Below are 14,959 nucleotides of genomic sequence, written 5' to 3'. Positions count from 1 at the left end.
TGTTTTTTGCGTCGTAAACTGCCATTTTTAAAAGTGCCATTTTTTTGGTATATATAATGCATTATATAACTTTTATAACATTTTTTTGGGGGGGGGGGGAGGGAGGAAAAGCGTCTCAATTCTCCTTTTTTTTTTACAGCATTGATCATGCAGTATAAATGACATTAATGATTTTTCTGCAGGTTGGTACTATTACAACAATACTAACAAAAAAAATTTTTGTATTAAAATATATATATATTTTTTCTTTTTTTTTGCTTTATAAAAACCCTTTTCTATTTCGAAATGTTTTATTTCTTTGCATCACTGCATTCAAAGCCCCATAACTTTTTTTACTTTGCCATTGATGGAGCTCTGTGAGGACTTGTTTTATTGGAACCATTTTGAGGTACATATGGCTTTTTTTAAATCATAATTTTTTGCATTTTTTTTGGGAGGCAAAATGAACAAAATAAGCATTCTGCCTCCGTTTTTTTTTAAGCTGTGCAATTTATTGTACAGGTCATTAGAGGACTTAAACCCATGATCACTGTAATACACTGCAGTATGTCTATATGCAGTGTATTATCGCTATAGATTGTAATAATATACCATGGCAGACCAGGACAGCAATCAATGGCAACCCATGGGCCCTCCGCAATGACATCACAGAGAGTGCATGCTCCGTCTGTGAACCCTTTACATGCTGAGATCAACATGAATCACGGCATGTAAGTGGCTAACAGCAGGGAATGGCGTTTTCACTGATCCCCACCAATACAGCCAGCTCCCACTGCAGAGGGCACGGGGTCAGCTCCTGCCGTGTATAGTCGTCTGACCCCGCAAAAAAATCAGCTATGGTTGACTGGGACCCCGGCCAGTCAACTATTGATGACCTGTCCTGATGATAGGTCATTTATTAGTATTTCACTGGGAAATCCCTTTAAGATGTAAATTTATCTACTGGACTGCATTATGGGAGAATCCTAGCCGTGCTTATACATTGCTCAAAAAAGTTAGGGGGACCCTTGTGCATCACGTCATAAGTCACTTCAGGAATATCACTCTGTTCACTCAGGAAGTGATTGTCAATCAATGTCACCTGCTTTGGTGCAAATTAAAGAGACAACAGGAGCGCCGGAAAGGTGACAGCAAGACACCCCCAGAAAGGGAATGGAGACAATTCTGTTCTTTGTCTCCTTCCCGGCTCATGCTTCTCTACTGCGTTTTGGTTGCATCATTGTCACTAGTAGTAGCAAGAGGCACATACAGCCCTACTCCTCCATCGCAAGAAAGTTTGTTGTGTCTTCCAGCACGGTCTCAAGAACATGGGCCAGATACCAGAACATGGGACGTAGAATGGCATCAACCCAGCACCAGGACTGGAGGAACAGGAGGACCGCTGCCAGAGCCATACAAAATGACCTCCAGCGGGCTACTGGTCTACATGTTCCTGACCAAAGTTTCGGAAATAGTCTCCATGAGATTGGCATTAAGGCACTTGAAAGCTCAGTTGGCATTCACTAGAGGACACCAGAATTGGCAAATCCACACCTGGCACTCAGTTCTCTTCACAAATGAGAGCAGCTTCACCCTGAGTACATGGGGCAGATGTGAAAGAGTCTGGAAATACTATAGTGAACATTATGCTGCCTGCAGCATTCAACATGACGAGTGTGGTGGTGGATCAATGATGCTCTGGGAAAGCATATCCTTGGAGGGTCACACAAACCTCCAGGTGATGGCTACCGTGTTTCCCCGAAAATAAGACCCTGTCTTGTAATCACCGACTGGGTTGATCAGGGAAATGGGGTGGATATAGTATATCTTGACCTCAGTAAAGCATTTGACAAAGTATCTCATACTATACTTATTAAAAAAATTACCAAATATGGGATTGACAAAGCAACTGTTAGGTGGATTCACAACTGGCTGAGTGATCGTACTCAAAGAGTGGTCATAAATGGCTGCACATCCAAGTGGAAGAATGTATCAAGTGGGGTACCACAAGGCTCTGTCCTGGGCCCAGTGTAGTTCAACATTTTTATAAATGATCTGGAGGAGGGAATTGATGGGAAACTTATCAAATTTGCTGACTACACAAAGCTAGGAGGGATAGCTAACACTAGGGAAGAGAGAGAGAAGATTCAAAAAAATCTAGAAAAGCTTGAACAGAATGTGAGGAATTGGGCTAAGCAGCACATGTGAAAAAGACTTGGGTATACTAATAGATCATAGACTACACATGGGTCAACAATGTGATGCAGCAGCAAAAAGGCAAACACAATTGTGGGATGTATTAAGAGAAGCATAGAGTCTAGATCACGTGAGGTTATTATCCCCTTCTACTCTTCCTTAGTCAGACCTCATCTGGAATGCTGTGTCCAGTTCTGGGCACCTCACTTTAAAAAAGACACAGACAAACTGGAGCAAGATCAGAGAAGAGTTACCAAGATGGTGAGCGGTCTACAAATCATGTCCTATGAAGAACGGTTAAAGGATCTGGGAATGTTTAGCTTGCAAAAAAGAAGGCTGAGAGGAAACTTAATAGCGGTCTACAAATATCTGAAGGGTTGTCACAGTGCAGAGGGATCACCCAAAGTGATTGCTCTGCTTGGTTTTCAATAAGCCAATCATTGTGGCGCTCGATGAACCAATCACAGCATCGTATGAAATAGCTGTGGTTGGTTCATCGAGCACCACAGTGATTTGCTAAGCCACAGCACTTGAGAACCAATCACAGCCATTCAATACGATGCTGTGATTGGTTTATCGAGTGCCGCAGTGATTGGCTGATTGAGAACCAATCAGAGCAATCGCTTGCTGGAGGTGGAATTTACAAACCCCCTCGATGCCTGACAGAAGAACCTCCTGGACACCACTGGTGTATCTTTAGAAGAATGCCCAGATGACATCGGGACTGCATACAGGAACATGGGGGCTATACATACTACTGAGTCACATTACAAGTTGCCATGAGGAAATTTCCGCTAATTGACCTTCTGAATGATTTGGAATCCAGCCTTCAATTGGTTGATGATTTTGGTTTCCATTGACTATTGAATTACACAATTTATTTCAGTAAAGATTTTAATCTTTCACTCACCAAGATCTGATGTGTTATTTAAGTGTTCCTTTAATATTTTTCTGAGTTGTGTCTTCCAAGCTACTACAGCAGTACCTTGCATAAAACACTCCACCACCTAAAAGTCAAATCAGCTAATAATGCTTCGAACAGACATTGAACCAGCAGGGGGTCTTACAACTTGTGAGCTCAGAAGCCCCCCCCCCCCAAAAAAAAATTCAAAGATAGTGCTGTGGATGCCACTGAAGATCGGAACAAGTATTCACAGTTGCTCAACATTTCGCATAGAGCAAATTTTTATGGGAAATAATGTTTAACCCTACGCTGTCAGGCTCTATTAATCGTGAAATCTAGATCGTAGGTGAATAATAAACCATTCACTTTATTTACTACAAACAATGTTGATGAAGAGATTTACAACAATTATTGTTTATTTAAAAGCATGTCACAAAAAATGGAAGTGATCCGGTGATCTGCACATTCCTGGCTTCCTGCCCAGAATAATACAACAAAGGGGTAACAAGTCGTTTACCAACATTAAACTTGACAGAATTTCCAGTGTTACCATGGCAACAGTAACCCAGATTAAAGTGACTAAGCAGAAAACGAATGATCCCATATTGCTCAACAGATAAGTCGGATATTTACACTTAAGTTATCTGCTCCTCATCTGAGCACATGAATATTTACCAGCAAATTTTTTTCAGCCCTTAAAGGGTATTTCCATCTCCACAAGATAGGGGACAACTTGCTGATCTGTGGTGGTTTGACCGCTGAAACTCTCACCGATCCTGAGATATCACTCTGCCATTCTGGCAGTGATTGGTTCATCGAGCGTTGACTGTGATTGGTTCTCGGGCACCGCAGCTCAGCCAATCACAGCCAGCGCTTCCTGGAGGCGGGGATTTTCAAGCTCCTGACCAGGAAGCTCTGCCAGAAAACTTCAAACAAGTGCCCGAGAGCTTTGGGAAAAGTGCGGTGGAGCTGGACAGTGCCTATTAGGTGATATATACACACACACTTTTTTTTAAAATGCAGATAGGGCTTGTTTTAGGGCTTTTTACAGTAGGACTTCCTACTAAAAAAAGTTGCATCACACCACATGAAAACTGCGTTTCAGTGTGATGTAACACAAATGAAGGCTCCATAGGGAAACATGGGCTACAAAAAAAAAAAGGGGGGGGGGGGGTGCGAAAGATGGTGACAGGAAGCAATTCTTTTTCACTAAATCATAGAATGATAGAGTTGGAAGGGACCTCCAGGGTCACCGGTTTCAACCCCCTGCTCAGTGCAGGATTCACTAAATCATCATGGACAGATATTTGTCCAGCCTTTGTTTGAACACTTCCATTGAAGAAGAACTCACCACCTCCCATGGCAACCTGTACCACTCATTGATCACCCTCACTGTCAGAAAGTTTTTTCTAATATCTAATCTGTGTCTCCTCCCTTTCAGTTTCATCCCATTGCTTCTAGTCTTTCCTTTTACAGATGAGAATAGGGTTGATTCCTCTGCACTGTAACAGCTCTTCAGATATTTGTAGACCACTATTAAGTCTCCTCTCAGCCTTCTCTTCTGCAAGCTAAACATTCCCAGATCCTTTAACGGTTCTTCAGAGGACATAATTTGTAGACTGCTTACCATCTTGGTAACTCTTCTCTGAACTTGTTCCAGTTTGTCTATGTAGTTTTTAAAATGGGGTGCCCAAAATTGGACACAGTATTCCAGATGAGGTCTAACTAAAGAAGAGTAGAGGTGGATCGTTACCTCACGTGATCCAGACTCTATGCTTCTCTTAATACATCCCAGAATTGTGTTTGCCTTTTTTGCTGCTGCATCGTATTGTTGATTCATGTTCAGTCTATGATCTACTAGTATACTTAAGTCATTTTCACATGTGCTACATAGCTCAATTCCTCCCATTCTGTATATGTTTTCACTTTTTTATGCCCAGATGTAGGACTTTGCATTTCTTCCTGTTAAACACCATTCTGTTAGTCGCTGCCCACTGTTCAAACGTGTCTAGATCTTTTTGAATCCTCTCTCTCACGTCTCTAGTATCACTCCTAGCTTTGTGTCGTCGGGAAATATGATGAGTTTCCCCTCAATTCCCTCCTCCAGAACATTTATAAAAATGTTGAACACCACTGGGCCCAGGACAGAGCCTTGTGTTACCCCACTTGATACATTCTTCCACTTGGATGTACAGCCATTTATGACCACTCTTTGAGTACAATCACTCAGCCAGTTGTGAATCCACCTAACAGTTGCCCCGAAAAACCCCTTCAATTGATGAAAAAATTATTAACACTACTATTTTTGAAAACATTCTTACTTTACAGCATTTTTTCCACATCTGCCTAAAACTTTTACAAAGTACTGTAATTCCGAGGGGTTTTCCCTAGAATAGGGCGTCAATGTGTGACTACCGGAAAACTCACTAGTTAGTGCAGAATGAAGTGATTTTGTTTAGTCGTCTAACTCAGGATCCTTTTCCATGGGATGACTGTCAGGCGCTTGAGAGCCCCACACGTGTTCTAATGATTATTATTCTTGTGTGAAAGCAGAGAGCAGTCATTCGATAAATGGAGGCGAAGCACGCCGGAGATCGCTTCCAGCCGCCAGCCTCCATTCAGAGTAAACAGGCAGTCCTTCATAGATGAAAGACTGACTATTTGCACAGGCGGATCATCATTTGATTTGTATGCCTGCATAAACTGAACGAAGAACGCTAAGCGAACAAAGTATCATTCATCACTCATTCGCTGACAGCATTTACACAGAATGATTATCTTTCAGTTTCACATGATCCAGCAATAAACTGAATGATCATCGTTCTGCGTAAAAGGGCCCTTAGTCTAAGTGAATGGAGCGAAACTGTAGTAGCAGACACAGCAGTAGATATGGACGGTGCTGAAGTGCTACAGATAGAGCTTTGTCCACAAGTGGTCCCGAGGATCAGACCACCACCGATCACATAATGATGGCCTAGCACAAGCATAGGCCATTGATGCTGAATCCTGGAATACTTCTCAAAAGGACTAAACTAGTATCACTGCAGGGCTGCGGATATGGGGACAGGCTGTACATACTTCCTCCGCAGCGCCGAAATCTGCGTTTCAAACCACTACATGCCATATGTAACTACACACTAGAGTAAGTGCTCCTTTGTTTTCTGCAGTAAGCAATCATCAACCCCTTCCCATGACTCTTGATCGAAGGCTCAAGTAGTATGATGCTAGCTACTAGCGGATTTCAAGGCTGAGCAGCGGAGGAGGTATATATAGAATATCTCCCACGGCAGGATCCCTGCCGCGTAGCTATAGGGACGCTGACGGCTGTCCTTTAATTCTTTCGGGCCTCATTGTTTGATCTCTCAGTAAAGATGTATTTACAGGGGCAAGTGCGATATCGGTCAAAGAAACGGTCTGATATTGCACCTGTAGGCCTGCGATTTTACCTGCAATTGTGAGAAAATCGTGAGAAAATGTGCGAAAATCACGCTGTTTCTTATTAATAGAAATTTAAGAAACGCATTCACATGCGAGCGCAATGCAGATTTTTTGGCTCCCATAGGAAATAATGGGTGATCCTGAAACAGAATCTTCCAAAAATAGGCAATTTTTTGTTCTCGCACTACTGGTAAGGCCGGCTACACACGAACAGATTCGCATTGCTGAATTCACGGTGGGCATCTGCACCGCGGATCTGCAGCAAATATTGTTCGCAACATGCTAAGTAACAGCGCTTCTTCCTCCACACGAGCGGAAATAAATTGCGATTTTCGCTTGCGGAGGAAAAATTGCAGCAGGTTCCATTTTTGCACGGACGGCTTCCATTGTAGTCAATGGAAGCTGTCCAACCTGCGGCTCCTTGGCAATGACATTTCGGATAGGTTGCGGGTACCCGCGTCATTGCCTAGCGACGGTGCAGGAAAAATGTTCTGCGCATGTCCGACGGTAAACCGTGCGGACCACCCGCTGTATAGGAAAAGAATGGGGAAAAATTGGCTTCTACCTTATTGGGGTTTTTTGCCTTCCTCTGGATCAACATTGGGGGTAATAGGCTGAACTGGATGGACATATGTCTTTTTTCGGCCTTACATACTATGTTACTCTGTTTCAGTAAAATAACAGAAACTAAATGGAAGCAAACAGATGGCCAAACTTTTATTCTGAAAGCAGTGATTAAAAAAAAAGAAACATTTAATTTGGTTCCTCTGCTCCGAAAATGGAACAGAAAGACGTAATTGCGCAGAAAAGCCTAATGCAGATGTGAATGGGCCCTAACACATTATGATATCATTGTTAGGCCTTATTCACATGACTGCATATATTTGGCTGCGTTAACCCTTTGCAATCCAATTTTGGATTCAGGGTTTCCTGGGGGGCTTTCTTTCTCTGCCATTTTACAATGGCGCCATCTGCTGGCTGTTGCCAGTACTGCGGTATGGGACATGATGGAGAGGCCCTCGACAACAGAGCGGCCAGTAATATACAGTAAGAATACCCTGCCGGACGTCTTCCGACATCAGAGCGGTACAGCCTTCAATCAGAATGTCTTTAGACGTCAGACAGTGGATTGGAAAGGGTTAAAATTGTTACCAAAGGATAAAACATCTGCGACCGAATATGACGGTCGATTTTATAGGTGGCCGGAAATGATACGTCTTGCCCTTTTTTTTTGCCGAGATACGCTGGTGGCTTCCATAGACTTCTATGGGGGCCTAACAAAGAGAGGAGGGACGTTAGCAGCGGCCAGCGCTGCTAAAACATGACAGGTGCCTCTACTTAGGCATTAGAAGGAATTCCGAGGATTTATGCCAACTGAGGGATTTCCGGGCTGCGTCGTGTTTTTTTGCTAATACGTTGCAGCCACCCGTGTAAATGGACGAGAAAACGCGGCTAAAGCTCGGGACTTGATCACGGCTATTCTTCATTCATGTGATTTTTGACCACGTTGCGGTAAGCGTAAAAACGCATACGGTCGTGTGAAAGAGGCCTTACTAACGCAAAGGGCAGACTCAGCTCTGCTGCATCGGTATACTTCCACCCTGACTAAACGGGCGGGACTAATTACCAGGAGACGAAGCATCTTTTGTATCTTGCAAGATCCGGTCACCATAGTAACATAACTTCCTGAAAATAAGATATCATAGTAACAGTTAGGTTTGTCCTATCGGCGCCGGCGCATCACTTTGTAGATGTCTCTTCAATTAAAGTTGCAAGGCGCATCTATATTCAGCGGCGTACGAAGGCCTCACAATGGCAGCAAATCATCTGCTCGCTACATAGTTTCCAGATGCGGAATTTACTGTGAAATGTGGAACTTTGAGGGATGGAATGATAAAAAAAATGAGTAAAACTGCTACAAATAATGAAAAATAGGCAACACAATAACAATAAACAGAAGCCTGTGCTTTGATTTTCTCAGAATGATACAATAATATTTCCTTAACCCCTTATTAACAGGACGTGGGAAATATTAGATGATGAAACATTCTGGATTATCGGTCAGTCATATAAAAAAACAGACATAAAACTCAGTCAATGGATGATATGAACCGAACGCTACACATTGTAACCTGATGGTATAGCAACATGTTACTATTACTGTGTTTCCCCGAAAATAAGACAGTGTCTTATATTAATTTTTGTTCAAAAAGGTTTAACTTTTTTTTACATGTATAGCTGCCTGGACACTATTTACATTGACTTTTTAAATTAACTGTTAGCAGGTCTTAATTTTGGAGTAGGGCTTATATCTCAAGCATCCTCAAAAAGCCTGAAAAATCATTTTGCATCCTCAAAAATTCAGGAAAATCATCCTATGTGTTACTTTCAGGGTATGTCTTATTTTCAGGGAAACAGGGTAGTAGCTGGTGGTGGAGTGAGGGCGATGTTACTGGGGACCATCCCATCCGGGAGCCACCCAGGTGCTGAATAGTCACAGTCTGTCACCAGCAGTTATATAACGTAGTTATATCTGGTGTGGTCTGTGAATAGTAAGACCCCCCTCAAGTGCTTCGCCCCCCGACCACAGCCCTGGTTAACCTTTACATGGCTGATCCCATCCCCATTCAATAAGACTTGTACATCTATGGTCAAACCCTCTTTGTAATTAACCATTCATCCACCAGAGAGAATTCCCTATAACCCTTCCATGATCAGGGCACTAACTAGTTAACACGTTACCTACTACGTAACCATCCAGTTACCAGGCTTTCTCCTGGTTATCACTACAGGTACCTGGTGGTCTATTAACCCTTTCCTTGCTGAACTAGTTGACAAATCGAATCTTCTGTTATTATTAGTTTTGGCCTCTACATTAACCCTTCCATCAACAGGTGGCTCTTCAGTTAACCCTTCTATTGTAAACGTGTCTTTCAGTCAACCATTGTGGATGGGCTTTTAATTAGTCTTACGGTTAACCCTTCAATGACCAGACTAGCTGTCCTGTTAACCCTTCCATTGCCCAGTAAGCTGATAGGCCAACACTGCCATTGTTTAAGTTGCCATTCCAATTAGACATTTTGGCTTGTCTTCCTGGTTAACCCCTCCATTACCAGACTAGCTGTCCAGTGACCATCAGTTAACTTTTTCTTGCTGTCATGCGGCCTTCCTAATGAACCCTTCCTTTGCTGGACTAGTTGACAAAGTAAACCTTTCAGTACTGTTTTGGCCTCTATGTTCCCCAGTCCATCAACAGGTTGCTCTTCAGTTAACCCTTCTATTGTGAATGTGTCTTTCCGTCCAACCACGGTTAATGTGCCTTTAATTAATCTAATTCTACTAATAGGTTAACCCTTCAGTTACCAGACTGTCCGGTAAAACCTTTCACTGCCCAGAGCTGACGGCTCAACACTGCTATTGTTTAGGTTGCCATTCCAATTAGACTCTTTGGCTTGCCTTTCCGGTTAACCCTTTTATTGCCAGGCTAAAAGGTTACCCCTTCCATTATTTAAGCTGCCCATTACTTAAGTTTTTTGTTTTTTTTTAATAGTCAAGCGGTCTTCCTAATTAACCCTTCCCGGGTCGGCCTATATAAATAACCTTTCCATTTCCAGGCTTCCATTCAGTTAACACTTCCAGCAATAGTCTTTCTTCCAATATCCATCAACAGGTGCATCCTAGTTAACCCTTCCAGCAGTAGGCTGTTCTGCAGTCTCCCATCATGGTTTCCATTTAACCCTTCTGTTACCATGCAGTGATTTCAAGTTTACCCTTAAACACCTGTGTATGAGGGGTGGGGTGCCCTATTGCATTAACCCTCCCCTCCCCAGAATGCATGCTCAATGGGATGTATTTCATAAAGGGTACCGGACCAGGCTTTCACCCGGATCTTCACTTCTCCATCCTGGGGCTCGGGCATCACTTTCCGGGCCACCCGCAGCTTGTTAAGCCCTCCAAAGCCGGAGAGGAGCACGGCTCTCATGTCCCTGCCATCCGCGGCTCCTCCTGGCACCTCGGCCGCGTCCTTGCCTCCTTCCTTCTCTATCATCTGCTCGGTCTCCTCGGCTTTCTCCGGCCGCTCCTTGGCCATGGCTCCCGGCGCTGCGAATGGGATGATGCTCCGGCTGCGCTGCGGCTCCAGGCTCTGGTCCTTCGCTTTACCGTAATGCGCGCTCTAGCGGCGCGGTACAGCTCTCCGCCTCACTGCTTCCCGGGCACTGCTGCGCGCACACTCCACACATAGCGCTGGAGCCTGGATGTGGGGACTGAATGTGTCATGTCGGCCACTGTCGCCTATATGGGCATGTTTCTAGGTAACTGTATACAGTGACAGCTGAATATCGGATGGAAATATTTACATATCATGACTTGTAGAAGAGAATAGTTCTGAAAAATCATGGCAAATTAATTTATGCAATCACCCCTTAAAATAATATTTAAAAAAAATCCTAGAACATTATAGTCATTCTATTCCGTCATCTGTGAAAACATCTAGTCCACTGATTCTAAAGGGCCCTTTATGCAGCCTGATGATTGGGCAAGAATGTTTCTTTTGTCCAATCATTAACAGGGGTGTGCCACGTGATAAAGTTATCCCCTATCTAGGGAATAACTTTATGATCAGTGGGGGGTTCGACCAATGAGACCCCCACAATCCGGAGAACATTGGTCAGGTCAGTCCCTGAGTGAATGGAGTGGAGGTCCCACAGGCGCGCTGCTGCGCCATTTACTTAAATGACCGTGTTGGATAGTACTGAGCTCAAGCATTTCGGCTATCTCTGGCACAGTTATGGAAGTGAATGGAGCAGTGGCTCCATGCACTAGGGGGTCGACTGGACCCCCATTATCGGGATGGTAGGGGTCCCAGTTGTTGGAACCTCATGGATCATAAGGTTATCCACTTGTAACTTAGCACAATGCATTTAAGCCATGTGAATGCTTGTTCATCGGGTGATTGCCTCTTTCATGTGCACAAAAAAATTAGCATTGTCGACTGCGCATCCCTCCATATGATGTGCAGCCAACAATGATGGGGAGCAAATGATTGGTGCTCCAATGGAGTCCAAACCAGCCTGCGTGAAATAAATGAACACTGATCTCATTGATCGGCGCTCGTCATTACAGCAGCCACACCTTACTACACTGTCCTCGCTGGGCCGCTGTGACAGTTACGCCTGTCTACTTTTCCTCCTCCCCCAAATACTGTCTGCCGCACTATAAATTACATTAACCATTTAGTGACCAAGCCTTTTTTTTGCCATGTTCGTTTTTTCCTCCCCCCTTTTAAAAAATCGTAACTCCTTTATTTATCCATCGACGTCGCTGTATGAGGGCTTGTTTTTTGCGGGACGAGTTGTATTTTTCAATGGTGCTATTTAATGTACCATATAATGTATTGAAAACCGTTTTAAAAATTCTAAGTGGAGAGAAATGGAAAAAAAAAATGAAATTCCGCCATCTTTCGGTGCATCTTGTTTCCACGGCGCACAAACAAAAAAAAGGACACGATAACTTTATTCTACTGGTCAGTACGATTACTATGATGCCAAACTAAGGGCTTATTTAGACGACCGTATATCGGCTCGGTTTTCACGCCGAGCCTATATACGGTGTCCTTGTCTGCAGTGGGGGGTTGTCGATATAGTTTCGCGAGGGCTCATTTTTTGCGGGACGTCCTGTAGTTTGCGTTGGTACCATTTTGGAATACATACAACATTTTGATTGCTTTTTATTGCATTATTTTTCTTGGAGACAGGGTGACCAAAATAGCGTATTTCTGGCATTCTTTCTTTTTTTTTCAGATGACGTTCATCGTGCGGGGTAGATGTGTTACTTTGATAGATTAGGCTTTTACTGATGCAGCGATTCCAAATATGTATTTTTGTTTTATTAATTGGATTCTTTTATTATAAATATGGCAAAGGTATTTTTTTAAGCTGTTATTACTTTTTTTAAGTAAGTATCTATTCAGTAAGACTTTATTGATCTCAATTTTTACTTTTTTTCTTTTTTCTTTTAATAGTCTCCAGAGGGGACAAGAACTTGCGATGCTTTGATTGCTCTTGCAATATGATGTGATGCCATAGCATTACATCATGTTGCGATCGGGAAGGCAGTTAATCAAGCCACCCCACAGGCCTGGCTTGATAGGCATTCTGCTACGAAAGCACTGGGGCCTTTCAGAAGGCCCCCAGCTGCCATGACACCCACATGGCTCCCTGCGATCTCAGAATTGACAGCGGCATTTAAAGGGTTAACATCCCCGATGAGCTGCGCGGCGTTTTGGTGCTGTTGCCAGCGGGTATCCGCTGTAAGAAACAGCCAGTGCCCGCGATATATGGAGGGAGATCACCCCGCGATCTCCCTTCATACATGTCCTGCAGCTGCAGGAGCTAAAAACACGATAAGCCGGTCACTAAGGGGTTAATAATGCTCTCATACAAATCTTGGTCTCTTACATCATACCGTACATCTTCCATTCTCTTCAAGGAGGAGGAACCAGAGAAGATGTGACAGAGGAAGAGAACTGAAGATGCACCCAGTGCCAGCTTGGCAGCGCAATGACAGGAACCAGGAACTGTGTGAGAGCATTAATAGTGTAATTCACAGTGCTGGCAGAAACTATAGGAGTTGGGGCGGCAGTAGTACTGTGGTGTTCACATGGGAATACTGTTACTACTTGGGGCCACAGGATCAGTACTATTACCACTGTGGGCCACAAAGGGAAGGGAGGCGCCAAACTGAATCTTTGCCTGGGAGCAGGAAAACCTACTTTCGTCTGTCTTCAAACACACTGTAGTTTTTTTTCTTTCTCTAGTTGTAAAAAAAACATGATTTTATGTATTTTTTAAAATTTTATATCTTGGTTGCCCTTTTTTAACACACGTGTGTATAGCACTAAAGAGCTCAATAATAGTATATAAGTTGCATTCTTCCATATGAAGTTGTAAATCCCTACTGTAATTCATCACTCTGCCTGATATCGTAACGTTGTCCCATTCAAGTGCATGAGACAAGATGCAAGAGTATGTAGGTCTGTGTTAAAGAAAAGTTAAAGTAAAGTTGAAGAGTCTGCTGCAACTTTTTGACCTCATTGTTCTATCCTATTTATGACCAGCCTCAGTTACTCGTGCGGTCGCACAGGGTGCTGGCCACTCGCTTGTAGGAGGGCACCAGGTAGAGGTGGGCTGGGTGCTATTATCCCCCTTAGGTCCTACTGGCAGGATGATCTTCCCCTGTCTTGTACAGCTACATGAATCCTCCCACTGACTTTGTGTCCTCCCCTCTGATATTCCGAAGAGCCTCTGCCAGCCCATCTGCACCCCACTATACAATAATAGCTTAGTTTTACTGCTGTATTTATGTTATGAGCTTGGTTTTGGTATTGTATCTGTGTACTGAGATTGTTCTGGTGCTGTATTTATGTACTGTGCTTGGTTCTAGTTCTTGATTCATCTCGTGAGCTTCGTTCTTGGGCTGTATTTATGAGCCGAATTCTGGTATTGTATCTATACATTAAGGTGGGTTTGAGCTGTAGTGAGGTTATTGGGTCTAGTGCTCTTTTTAGGTTATGAGCTCTGGTATTGTCTTTGTATTGACTTTGGGTCTGATGCTGCATTTATGTTATGAGCTTGACTCTGGTGCTGCCTTTATGTTCAGAGGTTGGTTTTGGCGCTGTTTTTATGCTATGGAATGATATAAACTAAAAGGCTGTGAATAAGGCATAACCCTTAAATGGACATGCACATACACAGGTGTTTGTCATTAAAATTTCTCAGTTTTTATTTGGCAGAACCAGCTTAAAAAATCCAACGCGTTTCGAAGCAATGCAGTGCTTCTGCTTCAGTATTGCTGGGGGCACACTGTATATCATATATATATAAAACAGGCCGCCTGCAGACGGCCGGGTTGGATCCTGCTGCGAGAAATCTCGCAGCGGAAGGCGGACCCGTGCCCCTGCACAGCCCTGCGGCTCACCCACTCCCGGCGTCTTCCCTGCACTATGTGCCGGCTGCCGCCCAGCCGGCGCATGCACAGAGCAGAGTTGGCCTGTGACCAGTGACATTTCTGTGTGGGCCTCTGCGAGACCCGCACAGAAATAGAGCATGCCGTGATTTTATTTCCACGTGTGTTTTCACGCGGACAAATTACAGCCCTTTGCATAGGATTGCATTATCTAATTGTTACGTGTGCTGCTGGAATCTGTAGTTCTAAGCTTCTTAGCAGCACAGCCCTCACAGGGTTCATTGATTGAGCTGGCTGGGTGTGGTACTTCCCGCTAGCCAATCTCCTGGGTCTGTGCTCACATATAAACCCAGCTCCTGGTCAGTCTCTGTCTGGTGTTCAGGGTGAGCAGTCATGGATCCTTGTCTGTTTAAGCTTGCTGTGTGATCTGTGTCTTGCTGGTTCATGTCTGTTTGTACGTTTATTTTGTGTCAGTTT

At 43.7% G+C, this 14,959-nt stretch overlaps 1 protein-coding gene across 1 annotated transcript in view; it reads right to left on the bottom strand.

Moving 5' to 3' along the window:
• Positions 1-10,607, bottom strand: part of VAT1L (vesicle amine transport 1 like) — a 78,068-nt gene extending 67,461 nt beyond the window's left edge. The window contains exon 1 of the mRNA XM_066582539.1: positions 10,390-10,607. Within this exon, the coding sequence (XP_066438636.1) occupies positions 10,390-10,607 (218 nt within the window). The remainder of the gene's footprint in view (positions 1-10,389) is intronic.
• Positions 10,608-14,959: the final 4,352 nt, after the last annotated feature.

The sequence above is a fragment of the Eleutherodactylus coqui genome, chromosome 11 (assembly GCF_035609145.1).
Source record: "Eleutherodactylus coqui strain aEleCoq1 chromosome 11, aEleCoq1.hap1, whole genome shotgun sequence".
Classification (NCBI taxonomy): Eukaryota; Metazoa; Chordata; class Amphibia; order Anura; family Eleutherodactylidae; genus Eleutherodactylus; species Eleutherodactylus coqui.
This window is presented reverse-complemented; position numbering and strand designations above follow the sequence as displayed.